Raw genomic sequence first — 21,260 nt, forward strand, 5'->3', positions numbered from 1 at the left:
AAGCTCGAAGCTCGTTGAAAAATGATGCGATAATGCGAGTGGACGGTAATACTCCATTGAAAATGTGAATGTTTGTACACGAACACGGTGCAGCAAATATTAATTTTTTCATCAAAAATAAATATTTTGAACCGGATCTCGTTTCCGCATACCCATTCATGCAGACGCGAATGATGGAAATATTCGGGTTTTTTGACTTTTTGTTTCAATGTTCTGGTTGATTAAAATCAAGCCCGAGTAAAATTTTCAACAACTCCCCTTGCCCCAGCGCGGTGCGTCCAACAGTTGCGATTAAAGTGAGAAAATAGTTGCCGCACTCGAAAAAAATGATTAAAACACGGTTACGTGTAAATTTTGCAGATAACTTTTCTACCGAATTTTTACCGTTCGTTCGAAGCACATTTTCAACTAAATTACTATTTTTAATTAAAAGGAGAGAGAGAGAGAGAAAAAGAGAAAAGTACATGTATTTCATATCAAATAGTTGGTAGCAAATAAAAAATGTGAGGGAAAACATTGCTTTGATTTACACTTCAACACGAGCGTTTTGCCTTTGGATTTGCCAAAGATAAAACAAAGAGGATACAATTTCCCGTTCCACCACAGTAGCTTAGCAACAGTAGCAGCATGATCATTAGACTTCAATGATGATGAATTCGCATGACCTACCTAATGTCGTTAGTACGGTCTGATGGTCCACTTAAAAAAATAAGTGATTAATAATTGAAAATTAAAACGTAGAGACATTTCGATGTAGAATGTACGAGTAGCCGTAGAGAGAAAGTAGGAGAAGCGAAGCAGGTGGTTGCAAGATGCGTCGACGTATCGATTAGAGATCAATCCTCGCGAATTTGCGTGCAGCCGCTTCGTTACCATATTTTAATCAACGTGGCTGTACTCCAACTACGTATACGTATATGCCCGTGCATGATTCGTCCCGCTGGTGAACATAAATTTACTTGTAAAATTTACTGTAATATCGCTAAGTACGAATAATTTCCTTGGATTACTCTTTTTTCCCTTGAAAAAATGATTTTTTTTTTTTCTTTTCCATAGGAGGAGTGATAGTACGGTATACACAAAATGCATAGAAGGACTTGATTAAAAATACCGCTTTTGACTCCAAAATCAATCAAAATTTTTGGTCCATGAAAAAATTCACTTCCACATGTTTGCTTGTAAATAACAGTTAAACCATGTACATACAGCCGATCGATGAAGCACAGGTAAGAAGATCTGGATTCTTGAGTACATCCTCGGGCAGGTATATGCCAAAGGATGTGGCTGGAGGACTGACGCCATGATTTATCTTTTTAATAACACAGTCGTACGATGGCGTCTGCACCCAACGCACCAGCCGTGAGAGCTTAACGAAGACTCATCGTCAGACAGTGGTCGTAGCGAATTGCGTGTGTACACTTATTACGAGAGGGTGAGGCTTCGAATGTGGAGCGCCAATTTTCCGTACCAGAGTGTTAATGGGGGTGGGGGGTAGTTGGGGATTCATTACGCATCGGTGGCTCTCGCGTGTCGTTTCTAGCTCCGCGACTCGAGGCCTGCAATTATTGTTCGATCGCGCGTTGCGGAAAAAAAATTGGTATGCGTAGGGTAGGCCCACGTGTATCATTAATGTAGCATAGTAATTAGGAAAGAGCAAATGAATTAGTGGGACATTCGTTTTTTTTTAAATTTCATCCACATTGTCTTCACAAGTCGTAAGTCTGATCGATGTGGCGTCGATAAGGTTTGATGGCATGTATAGATAATAATACAACTGCGTCGTCCAGAAAATGGTACATGGAAAAAGTAGGAGGGAAGAAAGTGTTGCCGGTTGTGTAAAAGTGCTTGTTTTTCTCTCATAACGCATAGGGCCTATCTTGTAATTATTATAGATATAACATGTGTGCTAGTTACAAAAAAAAAAAAGAAAAGAAAAAACTTTTGACGCGCTAGACATAAAAACTTGCACCACAAAAAAAAAAGAAAAACCCAAGAAAGTTCCTCCATTTGTGAATGAAATTACTTTCGGTCTCATTAGACGTACAAAAGCATCAACCAACTCCAAGATTCTCAGCTAAAGGTGGTAAGTATACCACACACTTGACATTAAATGACGTATGTACCCTAAACGTGCACGTACTTCATCTTTTTCTCTTTTTCCCTCCCAAATCTGCTTAGGCCAACATCCCAACGTCCCAGTAAGTACAGCGACTTCGAGCCAACTTTTCGCGCAAATCTCATTGAGCAGCTGCCCAACGCCTGCCCAACTCCGGCAACTGTCAGGGACGTGTATAAGTACATCCTACTTTTCTTTGCTCTTTAAGGCACGTGTCCCTCGTCACGTGAGAAAAGTCTATTCCCCTGTAGTGCGCAGAGGATGGGATGGGTGAGAAAGAGACATGACAAACTCCGAAAAACAAAAGACATTGGACCAAATACCGAAGTAAAGAGACTTAAGTGTCAGAGCAAGAGGATCAGGTTGAAAAAGCACACAAAGTAAGTAGCTTTTTTTTCAGAGCCAAGAGAAGCAAACAGAAATCCCGGGAGGAAAGAAAAAGAGGCTCGTGGTAAGTCGTATTTCAATGCAGTGCACAACTGATTAATCAACATTGGAGCGCCCCAGCGTTTCGTAACATTAATTTTCAAACAGAGAGATGTAGCGGTGTTTGAGTTAAGTGGTTAGTGCAGTAAAAGCAGTAGCTACACTAGCGTACACCCATCAGCTCCCGAAATTCCCTCAAAGCTCTCACACGCCAGATTCGAAACACACCCGGCCCTTTAACGCTACTATGGTTTTTGGGCGCTAGTACCCTCTCTATCTATAGTTTTGAAATCCTTTTTGGCCCTTTGCTACGAGTGTACACGAGAACTGGGGGGGAAAACAGTCTGTGCATCCGGATATTTACGACGCAACGCAACCGCACCCCCAGAGAGAACCTTTTTTCCTTTCTTCCTTTTCACTTGACCTGTTTTTTCGTCTTTTTGCGTTTCATCGCTCCTTATGGCCCGTAGGCCTGCAGTTTTTCCGCGTAACCCCCGCGAGACTTCACACGTGAGTTGGCTTCTATAAACTCTCGCAACTTATTTATTTTCACTTCATGGACGTTTCAGAGGAAAAGGGGGTTACATCGTACGTCACACTCCCAGTGGAGGGGTCAAAGGGGGAGAAGGCATGTGGTCCAACAAGAATAAATCACGGGAATACGTTACACGTGAATGGAGCCAGGTGAGATAAAAAAGTATCTGTATAGCTGACCACGTACGCGTATACAATTGCGGTTACAAGGATGTATGTAACGCTACTGAGGTTTAAATACTCGTGCGGACGAGTTGCACTGAATCACTGCCATTGGGAGATTGAAAATATTCAAGGAAGTGAAAAACATGGTGGGCAAAATGGGTGCTGGATCAGAATTCCAGATCTTTATGGGTTTGTTGCTTTTTGAAAGGGGACTCTGATTTCAAGCTCCGAGTAGATCGGGTTGGGTATATTTTTTGTGCTTCTGTTTTTAATTTTAAGGCTGAGTTTATGTACATGAACATTTTTTTAGGAATCCCTAGTTTATGGCAGCATCGGATATAATGTAGTTTTTTTTTTCTTTTCGACCCTTAAATGTTTTTTCTAAACAAACGAAACAATTAACGCCTGAATCAGCTCACACGCAAGTTTCCAGTCATCTGTGACAAACGTAGAGAATGTAACAAGGTAGAACACAACGCTTTGATTATAAGATAAAGAGGAGGGGGAAAAAAGACGAAAATGTATTCCATAATGGGGAAACTCTCCTTTGAGCTTTGCGTGAATTGTTATCCTGTGCAGTAAACTTTCACTTGGAAAATAGTTTAAGCTCCACTGCTTCTGGGTTTGGCGCGTTCTGGTTTTGGGGTCTAGAGGGAGGGGGGTTAGCTCATGTGCACACTTTAGCCAATGTGTGTACTTGCAAGCAAAGTACTAGCTAGCTTGTGCTGACGAAGCTGAATAACTATCGGTACTCGAAACAGGACTTTGTGGCCAGCCAACTGGATAGAAAATTTTCATCATCAAAAATGTTAAAATTATATTAGGTGCAGGTTAAGTTGTTTCAATTCTACTGCCCGTGTGATATTGTACTCTTTAGCACTTTTTAAAATTTGTTAGTATTGTTAAATTTAAATATAGTTATTTGTCAAATTACGTTGAATTTTTTTTCCACCTTTTTCTTCTTCTTCGGGTGTTTCTATTGTTAGTTTTTTTCTGTTTGCCCACTCATTTTTTTCTTTTCCCCGTACCCAATTTTTTCCTCTCTCTTCGTTTCTTCCATTGCGCATTGGTCGAATTTTTTTTCTCTCGTTCCTTGGCGTCGATCAGAATCGTTAACGACAGAGTTTTTTTACGAAGACGACGTGGCAATTAGATGGCAGCCCCCACAGCTGAGTCCGGGAAATCAAGTTGACGAGTCGAAAGAGCCCTTCTACACTTCCCTCTTTTTTCTCCACAATATCCCCCTACAACCGAGTGATCCTCTGTTTCATAATTTCAATGACCCCCTTTCATCCTAACCACACTCATTCGATCGAGAGGTTAACTGCTACAAGTAAATTAAGTACACTTTGATACTAAAATTTCGGTAATGGATCTCGTTCAGTTGGTAAACAATAGCTGATTTATACAGTTAAGGCTTTGCAGCGAATGATGTAGTGGGATTACTGTACAGTATAAAGTGCAAACTTTTAACGTCAATTTGTATTGTTAGGCGTAAGCCTTCTGAGCTCATGTTTGATGCGTCTGACCGAACGTATGGTTGCACTACTTAATCTCTAGTTTGCATATTTAGCTGCCAGATTTTATTTATTTGAAATATACAAAAGTGTTATTTTGTAATTTCAGGCGTTGACTTTCAGAGGCAGCACGTATAAAAAATCGTGTCTGACTAAACGCATGGTTGCACTACTTACTTAATCTCTGGTTAGAATATTCCAGTTGTTTTTCTTACATGTGACAAAAAAAAGCATTATTTTGTCATTTCAGGCGTGAATTTTTATTAGCACTTATAAAAAAAACTTGGCTGACCGAATACACAGCTATACTACTTAATACTAGTACAGTCCAGATAAATTGAACAAATGTTGCATAGAGCTTTTGTCATGTGTTAGTCCATACCATTGAACTTTTGACATTAGTATAAAATTACTTTTCACATTAACACCCGAGTTGTAACACAAAGCCAAATTTAATAGTGAAAATATTACTCATACAAGTGCCGAGTTCGATAGCTGTCGTAAATATAATCAGTATTGAATAGTTCATCAAAAGCTACTAATTAAATGACTTTGTGTATAGGGAGATACTTTGCGTAGTGGGAAAATAAATTTATTGCGTAAATTTTCACTCATTACTCGTCCCTTTGATTTGATGTAACTAATATTTAACTCAAAGGGCCGGAAAGTCAGCGCGTATAATAGTAGTAATCAATTGATCGAATAAACGGAAGTGCCAATCAGAATCGTCTTTTTGGCCCAAATACGCTATGTGCAAAAACAATCCATAAATACATAGAGACACGAGCAATAAATAAACGAAGAAAAGAATGGATTTATGACATTATTAAACGCATCGTCGCGCTTTTCTTTGTCTTGCAATAAAAAAAAGTCACAACAGAACGCACTTGCAGTGTTATAATGAAAGTTGACTATGACTGACGCGCACGAGACGTAAAGCTGGAAATAAACAGAGAAATCGCGTTTGACGCGCGGCAAGAACGAATTGTAAGAGACAAAGACACGCAAACGGGGGGGTCTTGTTGTGACGGTATACCTCTATAAAACACAGACAAGAGGGGAGCGCACGACTCGGAGGGGAATCCTGTTTTCCGCGTCTTTTCACCGAGGAATACTTAATCCAGCCGGATTGACGCGCTCACCGTGCACCACCAGTGCTCTTTTTTTTTCTCCCCTGAAGAGTACGTCTCTTTTCATTTATGTAAGCTACGAGTTGAGCTCGCAATGAGAGTCGTTCTTACGTATTCCGAGACTTTTTTTTCTTCCCTCATCCCCCTTTTTTTCTGTATCTAGGATACAGCATCTTTTCTTCGTTGCAGGAGGTGACGATTAGACATACGATGAGGTACACACGAATAAAAAAGGAAGGTAATTGCTTTGAATTTCCGTAGTTTTAGTAGTAGTATAAGCGCGTAAAAGCTGAGTTGGAGTAGTACAGTTCAGATTCGAGAGGTAGTGGAAAGCTTTGATGTGCAGGGGGGGGGAGTGTTGGCGAATCGCGGTGGAGTGGAAAGATTTTTCTTTTTTCTTTCCTTCGCGTGCTTTTGATGTCGAGAACGTGCAAGAGAGGGAGGGGGGGGGGGCGTGGAGCTGGTGAAAGCGTGTTTTTGTCGATGTTTTTAGGGTTCGAGAGTAAGTATGCAGGTAATCGAGCTAAAAGTGTCGCTTGCCTGCCTACTTGGTTGCTTCAAAGGATGTGTTGGACAAAGTATAGCGCTCGTAGTTTTAAATATCGTTAGGATTATCTTTCCAGCCGGGTGTTAATTTTCATGGAAATAATTGGGTTTTACTTTAGTTTTACGGGTTAGCAGTGGTGGTGGCATTTACTGTACAATCATAAAGATGATAATTTTATTGCAAATACGAAGAAAGTACGCACTTTGTGACAATTCAGTTTGGACTTGCGTTCTTGCTGCAAGTAAACTGTGATCGATGGTAATGATGAATATTTTCTCCCGGCAATTTATTTCTTTCGCTTAAAAAATAAATTTTTTTCATATCACGACGAGGGTTGGGCGGCGAATCAGGAGCAGAGAAAATTATCCGAGATTGCAGATCGTAAGTTTCGATTTCAGAAGTTTCCATGGCGCTGCATTTTGCATGCATAATCAGAGCGAGATCGATTATTTTAATCGAGCGGCCAAAGGGAGGGATTTTCATCCCAGGGTCGCGTTCGAATCAATATCAATAATAATGCCCCGTTTGTGCGCGTAATTGCAGCTTTCGCGTGGAAAGGACCTGTGAAATTTCATACGAGAAAAAAAACTTACATACAGATGGACGTACGTACGAAACGAAAAGCCTCGTGTTTTGAAATTCACTGCTACGGTGCATGACCCAATTAACAAGCACTGTCCCTACTATCGAAGGTCCGAGTCGTTATTATATGCATGTTTGTGTAAGTATTAAAGTAAATCGGGTCGTTAAGCACTTTAACTTTTAAAAATCCAAAGTTTGCCAATAAAGCTCACACATTTAATATTAGTTTTATAATATTTACCAAGAAGATCTTTAATGATTCAGCCATCTACCGAATACTTAACATGATAATGTTAAAGAAAAAAGTTATGGGCAAAGTTGACTTTGAAAAATCATTGGAATGGCTCGTTTTGAAAGGAGTAATGGAAAACTCGAGCAATTGATGTAGATAAGAAAAAAGTAACAACAATATTTCCTGCATCGTTTTCATACATCAGTTTCGTTTTAAAACGTTGTGTGATTAAAAGTTGTTATCTCCGATGATTACACGACACCACGGCTGGACTTTACTTGCTTAAAAGAGTTTTACATTTTTTTCATTCGACAAAAATTATACCCTACGTTAAAATATACATACATCCAACAATACAAGTATTCTAATAGTAATGATAGAGTAGCGCGATACAATCTACGAGGTAGAATGAAAATTATAAAAAAAAAAAAAAAAAAGAGAGAGAGAGAAAAAATAGCCATTACACCATCGTGCATCGATAAGTAAGTAAGTACCTTTCTGCACGAGGCATAGCGGTATTATACGTATAGTATGTACCTGGCAACGTGTTATTACCCTCAAAACACTTTTTCCATCCCCCTGTTTCTGTACCCCCGTCTTCTCCGGTGTACCTATATATTTTTCAACGAACCTATAAAATACGCTGTATAAAATAAAGCTAAGGGAGGTGCCATTCTTGTAGATACAAATATACGGCACAGCGTCAAAGATTATGTCGTTGGTGAATACAATTAATCACAAACACAAACAATTAAAAATCACCACACCCATCAATGATTGGTTATAATATTTTTTCAAACAGAGCACAATCTTTTAATCGAATTATTTGCCGAAAGAAAAGTATAAAAAGAAAAAAAAAATAGTTATCTGGGGGTCTCGTTCGTCCATCGTAGAATGAAGGTAAGAGATACGAGTGCTGGGGTGACAAATAGATGATGGCCTGCCGCTCTCGTTTCGCGGGGCTGAATTAACGAGGCAGCGGTGGGTCCAGGGTAAATAAATGACTCACCTCGATGTTGTTGATGTACCACGTCAGGGTGGCATGTGGCTTCGACGGGGCTGACGTGCAGTTCATGCGCACCAGGTCGCCCAGCTGGTACTTCGACTTGCCCCCGCTGATTATCGGCCCGTCCTTCGGCAGCACTGCAGCGTCACCAGCAGCCAAATGGATCGGAAAACAGAGCCAACAAAACAATGCTTTAGTATACGATTATACGTGCAAGTGTTTTTCTGCTACACTGCACTTTTTTTTTTTCATCACAAGCTTATTTTTGACTGTGATAAATTTTAGAGTGCCGTTTTCATTTGAATGGTGAAATAATGTTGTAGTGTATTAATTAATGTTATGTAATTATGTATAACAAATGATAGTGTCTGAGAATTAGAGTACGACAACCTTACGTTGAATTCAATATGGCATATAAGGATAAAGAGTAAAAAACGTCAAACGTGAATTGAGTATGGCTGAAAAACCAAGATGGTCAATTGTTTCCTCGACCTTCTTGAAATAGGTACCAAATGGAAAGGATTGTAGAGTAGAGTACAACGAGCCGAGTGACTTTAGAAATTTTGTAGGGATCCTCTACATAAATATTGAGGCTTCTTTGTACCGTTTTTTGGACATTCCTGGTCGAGGTCTTTGAGAGAAGAAAAAATGTAATCATTAAAGAAACAGAGGGACCACTTTTACGCATTTGGTATAAAAAACCAAATTCTTTTTCACATAAAAATCCGAGTACTGCAATATAGCTTATTAGCCGCAAAATACGTATACAACTCCAGATACGCTCCCTTTTTTTCCTCCCGGAGGCGTTTCGTCAAATCAACACGGCTATGCTATAAGCTGTCTGCAGAGAACACATCCAGTGCACGGGTATTATATGTACAAACATACGCAGACTGACAGACGCGCTAGTGGCTACGGATGGTTGGGTGATTCTACGGGCTACGGTTCTGCACCCCTCCCTTCTTTCCTCTCCGTTTAAGTGGCGTGTGCGAATTCTCGGGTGATTGACGCCCATGTGCCAACATCCGCCCGACCAGTCTCCCTCACACACACACGTGCACCATTTAATTCTGCCGCGGTCTGATTAAAGGGCTATAATCTGCCGAAACCGCGTGACCACGTTCTTTTTTTGTTGGATCTTCTATTTTAATTCTCGGTTAACACGAGATCGTGAATTTGCGATTAACTCCCGCACACGTGTTGAAGTAATTCCATCGAATCAATGAGTTCAGGAAATTAGTTGTCGTATCGTTTGGGGAGTCTGTCCACGTTTTGCTTGTATTGGCAAAATGTAAAAAAAGAAACAAAAAACCATACGTATTACTTATTTGTAAGGATTAACGATGGATTCAAAAAATGTTGTGCATCCGAGTCATTGAAAAATGCAACAGTAAAAGAATCGTTTTTCCTACACACACGCAATAACTTGCATCGTGTTTTCACCACAAATATAATTGGATGGGTTGTCGATCATTAATAAAAAAAAATCGAAGCAAAAGAATCAAACCTCCGTTAGCCAGCCGTTATGCCAATCGATGAAGACCTGCATTGAAAAGACCAAGAGAAAGAGAGTCTTGCATTGCTGACGAGATAAAAACGGACAAGAAAAAACAAACATGCGTGTCTGCACTTTTACGTACAATTGCTCGTTATAGTTCTGGTGTACGAATATGTACGTGATGTACGTAACAACCCACGAATGTTCTTTGCCGACAATAATCATCTTTTTGCTATTTGGAGCTATGAAGATGCCTCTTGATTAAACGTCACCGTGTGCATTCAGAAGGCTCGGCGGGTACAGGAAGCAGCTGATGATTTTCGCAGCACAGTGCTCCTTTGTGTGCAGTGTTTGGGGAAAAAGGGGTCGCGAAAAATAGATGGCACACGGAGCGTTCAGTGCTGCCGTATTAAGGAACACGTGTATGCCTCACGTATGAAAAAAAAAAAAAAAAAATACCTAAAAAAGCAAGACAGAAGGAAGATGTATGCGTAATACACTGTGCAAAACTACCTCATTTCAGCGAAGGGACGGTAATGGAGGGGAACAATTTTTCGTGTACATACAAGTGAAGGAGAAAAACATTTCTCGACGCGTGTGGATACTTCTTTAGTGTGCTGAGAAAGTGAAAAAAAAAAGAAAAAAAAAGAGAAGTTGGTTCATACACGTGAAAGGGAGGAGGTGGAAAAGCGCGAGAATATTTTCGTAGACGTGGGAGTCAAAAGTGTCTCGCCGCCCCGCGTCGCGTCGTTTCTTTCGTTGTACGCGAAGTAAGTGTAGTTGTAAGTAGCGAAAAAAAAAAAAAAAAAAAAAAAAGAATAAACGTGAAGAAGGGAGGGACAAGCAAAGTACTCCGGAAGTTTGTTTCTTTTCTCTTTTGTCATGTGCTCGTTTACACGTGCACTACTAGTGTGACGCGACGTCTGTGTTACCAACTATACACTTTCATTCACGGCTTCCTTGGACGCATGTAAGCGTCGTGATTTTTGAATAGCTTGAGGTGGAGTAGAAAAAAAATATTTTAGTCGCACATGCATACTTTTTTTTGTGTCAGAATAAAAACAAGGGGTGTACCAATAAGAAATACTCGCAGAAAATGGATTTTTAAACTTGGAAAATGTGTCACGTAAAAAGTTAATCATGTCTCCAGACCTTATAGTGTAGACGCATCCTTACCTCGTATACGATACTCTCATTGTTTCCAGATAAGAAAAAAATCAAACATTACAATAATTAGACCATAAGGTGCAGCATAGCTCTACTAAAGTGCATGTGTATGTTTTCGTGTGACATATACATGTCTGCGAACGTGTAGACTCGCACATAGCTTACTCACCGACTACGACCAAATCGCTGTGGTCCGAAATGGTGTTGAAGGCAGGCGCTTCGCCGGATACCTCACACCTGTACCGGCCACTGCTGTCGAGGTTCACTCGGTGGATGACGACCGATCGCTCCGAGGAGCTGTGCTTCTAAAAAATCAAAAGAAAAACACATTTAGCTGGGGGTAGAGATAAAGAGAATGTTCTTTTTTCTGGTGTTGGGGGGAAAACTGGGGAGGAGATTTTTTTGAGATTGGGAAAGTAAATGATGATAACATACACGGATAATATACAAGGGCAAGTATGGGGGTAATAGTGTCATCTCGAATTTTATAAGCGGTTATAATAGTAGTACGATATTATGATTAGTAAAATAATAAAACTATAAAAGGTTGTGAATGTGCACTTAAAAAATTTATGGTTATTACATGTCATATTGGCTTAACGTAGGATTATAAATCAGGCCGAAAACCATTTTCATGTGCTTTGTTTGAAACTCATTTATCTGTCCAAAAATTTATCTGAATCTAAAGTAACAGATATTGGTAGAGTTGGGGCTGGTTTAAAAATTTTTTAATTCATACCATCCCATAACTTTTTACCTGTAAAACAATGGCTTATTTATCTTTTCTTTGCTAAAGCTCCTGATAATAATCGATAATTTTATGTGTATTTGGGACTACGGACTCTCTTGATTGGTTTCTATTATTCAAGAATAGAAATTAATTGTTTTATCTGATAAAAATTATTTATTATATAACACTAGCTTATTGCCTCTTCATGTAGAGCAAAAGTATCGTTTATAGAAGCACAATTCTACCATATGCATTAAAAAAGCATGAACAGCATGATTACATAATATCACGGTACTCCAAAGTTTTTGAGTACAAATTTACGGTTCCTTATACGTATAAATTCAGTGACGCATTTTTACTCATTGAATGTGAAATTGTCGAGTATTGTATTTATATTTTCTAATATCTTTGGAAATGTTTGCCCAAACGAAATCTGGGAAATTCGTTGTGACCTCAAAATGTCGGAAATCGAAACAGTCTACGAGTGCATAGAAACACACGCGCGTCAGTTTTAAATGGGTTTTCCATTCAAAAGCCAATACTTTGGGGCCGATACGCGAAACCTCAAATTGACTTTGAATATTTCGCTGAAATGGAATAGAAATACATCTCCGGTCTACTTTGGTAAAATACAAAGCTTAGTTGGGACCCCAGCGATAGGATTTGTTTGCACGTGTACCCGCGTGGAAATCCATACCATCGGGCATGTACGTATACATGTTGTATGCATCGAAAATACATTGTGAATGTACGGGAAAAACATTTCCAATATATTGGAATACGAAGAAAACTTTCATGTGGGGATGGTATTTTTTCGCTTTTAGCGCTGCTTTTTTTTTTACTGATGATGAAATTTTAACAAAAAGGGCAAAAACATGAAAAAAAATTCATTCACGAATTCTCTGAACCCCCGATGTTTTGAGTCTTTCCTTGATCCATGATGTTTTCAGTCTTTCTTTATTATATATATGTATATATGTATTCCCGATACTTTTTCTTACAATATACATACATTCCTACAAATAGATAGGTTTACATGTACTCTATTCTCGTACTGCGATTTATTATCTATGAATTTTTCATACCACCCGATGCTGCGATAAGTTTAGACGAAACGAAACAGTGACTCGAAATCCTGTTATTGAGGGGCTTTATGGTTCCGTTTTATCGGAAATCGGCGTACACGATTAAATAGCCCGCATTAAATGGCACATAAAGTCAGGTATCAATGAGTTTGAAACGCCAGTTTTAGCTTCATTATTAATAAAAAAGTCTTCGTTCCTGTATACGAACGCCCTCAAATCTAGGTCGCACAATAAGTGACACGGAGATTGCGAGAAAATAAAAGTTTAGTAATTTAAAGTAAACCATAAAATCGACTGTAAAAAAGAAAAACAAAAAAAAAACGGACGCACGTATATAAGTTAACAAAGCTATAAAGGACATTTGGCGAGTGTATATATACACGCGTACGCGAGTAACGAGGAGCATCGGATTACACCCTTCCTCGTAGTCCCTTTTTCGCGGCGGGGTAGCGTGTACTGAAAATGATCATTTACACGAAACACAATCAAACCCGAGATCTCGAGGAGGGTGGGGCGAGCGACTCTCTCAACCTGGACCCACAGTGGGACGCGGCTAAAATACTTAAATCCCCCGCCTCGGCCCGCGCAGATAAAGAAGAAATATACTCACTCGCTATCGCTGCTGAATCTCATATTCTAATGCTCGGTGGTGCTGGTAAAAAAAAAAAAAAAAAAAGGAACAACTCGAGGGTGGCCCGTGTAATCTTCAACGAAGACGGAAATTTAAGACATGATATGTTTATTTATTACGTCTTGGGGTGCGACCCCGTGAGGTCCGTGGCACGATGGAGAATGAAAATTTCATTTTGTTTCATTTTGCGGCAACCAAACAAGATAAACCCTCTGTTGTAATTAATGACCGCTCTCGATATGAAGGAATGAGAAGATTGACAGACAGATAGCCAGTACCAGGTGATACTATAGGCAATCGATTAACCAATGGTTGCTTTCGGAAAAATTACAATAACACGTAGTCATATGGAAATAATTACAATTTTTGTAAACAGTTGTAACGCATCACGAATAAATGACAGCCACTACAGAGTTTCATTCAGTTATACTTTTGCCTGATTTCCATTTTCTTTCGAGCAGTACTCAATATTTACTGTGTAGGATAGCCATGGGATCATGACCATACTTTGTACAGGGTTGTAAAGTTAAGAATCTTGTGGGACTTTGGTATTTTCATTGATGCCAAGAAGACTAGGGTCACTAAAATATCTTAAAATGTAACAAGTCTCTGGTATGGGAGCTGGCCAGAATATTCTCGTGATCGATCAAAGTCATTTTCCAAAATCCGAGAGATGGAGAGTAGGAGCTAAGCTAAATACCATTGCAGAGCCATACAATTTGCAAATAAGGACAGCCTGAAAATGTAATTCTCAAACTAGAAATTAAGTAGTACAACCACGTATATTGTCAGACACGTCTTCCTCGTAGAACAAATTTGAGATTTTATTAGCTCCACCTGAAGCTTTTTCCATTAAAAACAAAAAGGAGAATCTTACAACCTACAATTTGGATGAGAAAGTAGTATAACTACGCGTTTGGTCAGCCAAATATTTTCATCTAACAAATGTAAGTGTTAAAAGTTAAAAGCCTCAAAAAATTAAATTTTTGACTACGTATGTTTACCCCAATAAAGGTATCTTCATATCTTTATAATAAAAAAAGTTATATTATATAAAATGGAAATATCAGTTTGACCTGGTCATTGTTACTGATGGATAATTATCCACACAACAGCGTAAATAACAGAGCAGAGCCCAAAGTAGACCCAAAAATTGTGCAGTATCCCTACACGATAGACGTCCACTCGCAATCTTGTAATTTCTCCCCTAACCACCAAAAAGCCTTAAATTCACCAGTGGGTGCACTTTTTACTTGCAGTTTAGTCAGTAATAGCTTCCCGGAAGCCACCGAAAATACATCAGCAGAGCATATTTCACACCCGTGCCAGAGACACGTACACGAGAAGAACAATCACGTCCCCCACTTGTGGCCCTCCATCAAACCTCCTACGTATTCTCCCTTGGCACAAAAGCTCGACCCTCCACTTTCGAGGCTACCACACTTTGTGCCCATGCATATGTATATTACAGCCGAGACGCGTCCCTGCACTCGCTGCATATCTCTCTTTCTCGAGCAGTTGCAAAAATCGTCGTTTCGCACCAAAAGCGTCGCTACCTCGGACCGGCTATCCAGAGAGGAGCCATTATGTCCAAAAGTGGGAAGAGGCCAAGGAAAACGTCCCTTTTCCCGATAAACAAATGGAACGTGCTCTGGCATCACTTATCCGTCCAATGCGCGAAAGGGTTGGACCACTGACTCTGTCCTCCCCGACCTCCTCCTCCTCCCGAGGCAGTCGCACGTACAGATAAGGATAAAAGCGGCGCTGTGGCGGGAAATTACGAGTACCAGGTGTCCCGTCGCGAGAACAAAGGACGCGCCCGCGATTTCCCGATGCTTCGCGCTGTCCCTCCCTCCTCCTCCCTGTTTCCTAGTGTGCGCAAAGGGTAGGAATTGAGAGGGTGTCTGGCTGCTTTTGCGGAAAAGAAAGGGGGACAGGGGTGGTGCGGGGGAAAACGAGACGTTCTATTTCCAGGGCACGTTTCGGGCTCCCCGTGAGTTTGCGGGGCCCGAATTTACGGTCAAATCACGTCCTCTACTCGTTCCCTCCCCCCCTCCCTCTCGTGCACCCATGCTCGTTTTCTCTCACCGCCACTGCGAGCTCTTAACTTTTTTCCATTATCGCTTCGTGCAGCCAGTACCGCTCTCTTTCAGTTTTTTCCTTCTTCCTTATTTTTCGTCAAAAGGATACGAGAGAGGCCATTGGTCGGCGAGGGTATAGCAGAGAGTAACGTGTACGTAGGATCAAAAGGTTACGGGGTAACGCTGCTTGGGGGAGGAACGCTATCGTGGTAATAGAGTTTTTTTTAATGCGCTGCAGATCGCCTGGATTTCTCGGGGCGCGTTACAATACCTGTACGTCCCGTTCGAGTTTTCGCGAGGGGGGAAAAAATAATCGGGGTGTGTGTGTGTACGTGTATGGGCATATACGTGGAGGTTATTACTTTCTGGCGCATTGGCACCGGGCGATGGAAACGAGGCCGCGCACTCGTTTAGTGTTTTCGAACGAGGCTTTTTAGGGGCACGTCGGTGGCCGTGTAATTGATAATTGAGCGAAGCCAATTGTTTCAAGCGGATGGCTTTTGTTTCTCTCACCCAAGAGAGAGAGAGAGAGAGAGAGCTGCGGTGGATTATGCGTACAGGTACGGGCCTCGCATATCTATATACAATCGTTTGGGTACGATGATTTCATGACTTTCTGACGCAATGACGTATTATCTTTGTCATTCTACCGTATATTATTTTTTCTTTATCGATATTTTTATCGTTCATAATAACGTGCGCATTACCTTTTACATTTTGCGTAATTTAAACCAGATAGGGGGAGTATGTAAATTTCCGCCTAATGGGCCATTTTATTAAAATTTACGTATTGCGATCGACCCACATTTTTAATAATTCTCCTAGAGCGATCGGCTTGTCGAACGTATTGAATTTTAATCGGTGAACTATAACACGTGAACTATGTATGAAAAATGAATGGGAGCAAAAGAATTTTATAGGGCTGACTTTACGTGGCGGACAATGAAATTTTTTGAATACAGAGCTATTTTGATTAAATCGCACGAGAGCTTGAGTAATCGAGTGTGACGAATTTTTGTATTCAAGTCAGAGTGAATGTCGGCGTTTGAAAATGTATATGACACGAATCTTGGCCTGCATGAAAAAGAATTTCATATAGTCTGTGGAGATTTTTCTCCTTTTATAGGCAGAAAAATCTATTCCTCCTGAAAAGGATAGGGTCAACATGTGGCGCTGGGCTCACAAATCGTCATTTACTTCCTCTACATTTTGATCCTTATCAAAATAAATCTATCATTTCAGTGAAAGATTTTATTTTTTCTGAATCTTCAAGTGTATGTTATAAAAAAAGAAAATCATAATTACTTCGATTAACGTCATAAAAAGATGCACCTTACAGGGGGTTACTTGAATGCAAAAAAATAAAAAAAAAATAAAAAAGTTAATTAAAACTATGTGTGTAAATTATATGATCATTGACTTTTACAAAGTTATAAATTAATTACAATATGTATAATACTTATAGAAACTAACATTCACCTACTAAAATCCTAGATAAATTTACGTATTGATAAAAAATTTTTTTTTGTTATGAAACATGAACATGCCAACGTTTTCCAAATGAAATAAATTATATAATTATCATCATCAAAATCATTTTTATTACTTTAAGATATTTAAATCTCGACCAAAGTGTAATGAAAATAGTTATTTTTTAAGGTTGATGTAAATATTACTAAACAATCGATAAAAATTTCCTAAACACTTCTAAATTATTTGAATTTGATGAATAGTATTTAAATTATTATATTACCGAATAACTAAAAAATTGGCATATGTCTGTTCTCTACTTTTCTCAATTATCCCAAGTAAATTCATCCACTAGAGTTGTATAGTAATAATAATTTTAAATTACTCTTAATAAAAAATGCTTTCACTTTTTACTATTGAAGTATTGTTTTTATTGAATTAAAAATTGCATCTAGATGAAAATATAATTTTTCCGAAATGTAATGTTATGGTGAGAGAAAAAATGAATAATCATGCGGAAAAACATTCCTGAAAGTAAGAGCTATTACACTCATTGGTGTTTTTTTTTTCACACGACAAATGTTTTTTAAGATGAGAAAACACAATTTGCGCAATTTGTTAATGTCCTTTGAATAGATTACTATCATCGATCTGTTCCCAATTTCTTTTTCCGTCTACTCTCTACAAAGTGCAATATTGACTAAACGAATAAAAGTCTCATCCTGTTACTCGCTACTTAATTAACACTAGATAGTTGCCTTGCATTTTTTAAACAGAATGGCTATAGCTGTTAACTCAAAATTAACCTGGCTAAAGAGACCCGAAAGTAAAAAAAAGAGTTGAGGTAAAAAAAAAAAAAAAAGAATAAAACCAGGTCAGCTGGAAAATCTTTGTTGCATAACAAAATTTCTCTAAAAAAAAAAATTAAATTCAAGCAGCACACGTAATAAAAAGGAAATTTTCACCCCCTACATGTACAGGCCGATGTCTGGAGTATAGCCACTATACACGAGCGAGTGTTAGTACCCCTTCCCTGCCACTTTGAGAGGAAGGAAAAAGGAGGAGGAAGAAGACGCCGCATCGTAGAGAGTTTTTAAGGTGCAGCTACCACGAGCACGAAAAACTGAAAAAAAAAAAAAAAAAAAAACTAGAACAGCGTTGCTTTGGAGCACGTAAAGTCTTGCCGGTTTTTGGCATCCTCCGCGCACTGTGGATATAAAAAACTGTATAACCGTTTTGGTGTTTTCCGTTGACATTGGTTTGCGATAATTCAGCTGAGAGGAGAAATATCGTAGTTTGAGTGAACGCTAAAAAAAGTATTGAAGTGGCAACAATATTGTCCTTAAATTAACACAGTTAAAAAAATGTGATTTTCATGGGTATGTATATCTATAACATTTTAAAATGTGGTGTTTTTTCAAAATTGAACCGTATATTGTTTTTTAGAGCTAATCTGAGCTGTGACCTATTTCTATTCAGCAAACGAATTTCGAAGCTTTCTACGTTTTTTTCTCTTCTGTCTTTGGAACAGAAAGCAATTTTTTTTTTTTTTTACTTGACCAAAGGAAGTACGTACTTTTGTTCTCTTCTTTCAAAGGTTATTGGATTCAAGTTTTTGTCAGCGAGATTTACAGGAATCTTTTTAGGGATAGTCCTTTTGCGCTTACCATTTTTAGTTTCCCAAATAAGATTAGAATGACAGACTAGAATAGGCGTATCAAACATATGAATTGTTAACAATAAAGATTAATTAAAAGCATAATGTTCATCATAAGGAATTTAACTCTGCACTTGGCACGTGTAATTAACCTTTTTTTAGGAATTTTCCTATTATTACGGCCAGGAACTCTCTCTCTAGTGAAAGACTAACGATGATGGCTTTTTTTTTGTAGAAAAAACAGGCTTTATAACTCGCACGAATGATAATATTCATAAAATTGCAGGGCGTAAAATCAAATTTGCGAAAGTAAATTATATTAGGTGCAGCGACGCGCTGAGGTAAAAGCATCGTAAAATTCTTCCGCAAGCCATTACCTGCTGGCGAATATTTACACCACACACACTTAAGGTACGTAATGAAAAAAAAGACTTTTTTTGGCATCCCCAACCAGACAGGTGGACGGAATTTTTTTTACAAAGCCACAAATAATTGGCACTCGTAGTCCGTCCTCGTGTAAACGTGGTAGACTCGACATATTTATTGCCATATTTCCCATCACCCGCGAGCTTCAATTTTACTGCTAGCACGCAACATATACGAATTGATTTCCTCTCTCTTTTTTATCTCCGCGTCATTCGAGACATACAGGAAACACTCAAAGTATAAAACAACGCTGACCCATCTGTAGATGCGGCGTTTTACGACGCCGTCGCCGTTTCGTGCAAGGAATTTTTTTACGCTCTGGTGCATCTTTTTTTTCCTAAAATGAAGATCAACGAAAAAAAAACATATCTTTGAAAAAAAAAAAAAAATAAAAAAAAAATAAATAAATTTATACAACAACAAATGAAGGTATCAAAAAAACCTTGCGCCAATTTTTCTAGTGCTCTATCGTTTGAGAAGCAAAGGCCCAAGCAATAGGACGTCGTGACATGTAAATATATTCTTATCCATCAACTAGGGTCTCCAACCCGATCCTCCGGCTGCGGTTTGGCTCGAAAGTTGTGCAAGCCTTTTTCACTGTACCTCACGCATTAAACCTCACGCAGTATCCCTATTTTATTTCCTGGTTGGTGTATTAACGACGATGTCCTCAAGTCCCCGAGGAAATGCTTTGCCGGTGTATGCGCGTGAGGTACGAAAAAACAGCCCGAGTCTTCCAAGAAGGAGCGCCGCGCCGAAGTGCTTCCTGCGAAATGAAACTTCAGCGTATCTACCATCGGTGGGGTGTAGGGAAGGGCAAAGCCCTCGTCTAGTTATTAGCCAGCCGCTCGCAGTCGAGGATCCTCCTCTCACCAGTTGTTGATAAGAGATTGCACCCCACATACGCGTAAGCTATGTGCACGCGGAAGGGAAATTTACAGTGGTTTTGCATAATACACACGTGTAAGATGAGTCGTACAATTGTTGCACGAGCAGGATGCAATTACAGTACAAAACATCAGTTGGCGTTAATATCCTTTTATTTTATTTAATTTTACATGATCGCATATCAAGCAGCTTGGAATTTTCATCAACAACAATGAAACTACAGAAACGATCATGGCGTTGTCACGCCATTACTGAACCATCAAATTTTGAGTAGTTAGGTAAATCGATGGTACATGAGAATTGGTCAAGTATACGGACATCTTGGACGAAGACAAAGGCCAACGTCATCGTGGCATCGTTGATCCTTGGTTATTGGGTAAGGAGTATCGGGGCTCATCTGCAAGTTTCAGTATTGGACCTGCGCTGCATAGCATGCCAACGGGTACACGTAGCAGTGCTATTGTAAAAGCTAGAGCGGGGTAATAGTGGCTCTGTTGCAGTGGAAGGATTGCTCGGGTTACATCGAGTCGGAGGCGGATAAGAAGGAGGAAAAGGGTAAGACACTGTATCGAAAGGAAAATAGGGTCGTTGGAGCGAGAGCTTTTTCCCACTCCCCCTTTCCGCTTCTTCTCCATGCCACTGACGACAAAGGACGTTTCGGGTCAGTGGGTCAATAGACTCTCCGATGCATCACCACCGAGTACTCGAAAAACGCAGCGATGCAATCGGTCTAATTGAAGATCGAAGGAGTTGGGTGTACCATCGTATCGCGGATGTGTGCGCCTCATTCGAAAATATAAGATGGATGTTGGTGTTGTGCGCGTACGTGGGCATGTGAATACTTTCGTAAAAAATGGGGCCATGCGATGGTTTTTTTTTTTTTTTTTTTTTTTTTCAGTACTCGGTGGAATCGTAGAAAAACGCGCAGTCGTGCGGAAGGGGGATTGTGCATCTGATGGGGAATATATGCGACGGTGGAGACCGAGGTATATGATACATGAACATCGGAAAAAGTATCACGCGCCAGATTTTTTTACTGAAGAAGAAAAAAGTATTACTTATCATATTTATTACTTAAACGTACACGCGTATACGTACATAGAATCAGATTATACCATTTTTAAGTTCACGAATGTGAAATAAGAAACCATCAATTAAATCGCTGCAACAAACAAATCCGTTACATTGCTGTGCAGGTCCAAACGAGGGGCGTAGCACGTAAAATATCCATAAAAATTGGGAACGGTAAAATTTTCAGTTACCCCCCTTTGCACTTCATTGCAATTCAGAGGGGCAGTTGAAAATCAATGTAAACCATGTGACCAACAACAGTACTTAGCAGTTGTTACAACAGTTTCAGTATTTGTATACA

General features: G+C 39.4%; 1 protein-coding gene across 1 annotated transcript in view; it reads right to left on the reverse strand.

The window, feature by feature from the left end:
• Positions 1-21,260, reverse strand: part of LOC106636004 (cell adhesion molecule 2-like) — a 51,184-nt gene that overhangs the window by 11,765 nt on the left and 18,159 nt on the right. Inside the window, exons 3-4 of the mRNA XM_014348229.2 lie at positions 11,090-11,225; positions 8,259-8,392 (exon numbers count right to left, since the gene is read on the reverse strand). Coding sequence (XP_014203715.2) covers positions 8,259-8,392; positions 11,090-11,225 — 270 coding nt within the window. The remainder of the gene's footprint in view (positions 1-8,258; positions 8,393-11,089; positions 11,226-21,260) is intronic.

Source organism: Copidosoma floridanum, unplaced genomic scaffold (genome assembly GCF_036245765.1).
Source record: "Copidosoma floridanum isolate Cflo_tuat_1 unplaced genomic scaffold, Cflo_Japanese_pri ptg000014l, whole genome shotgun sequence".
Taxonomy (NCBI): domain Eukaryota; kingdom Metazoa; phylum Arthropoda; class Insecta; order Hymenoptera; family Encyrtidae; genus Copidosoma; species Copidosoma floridanum.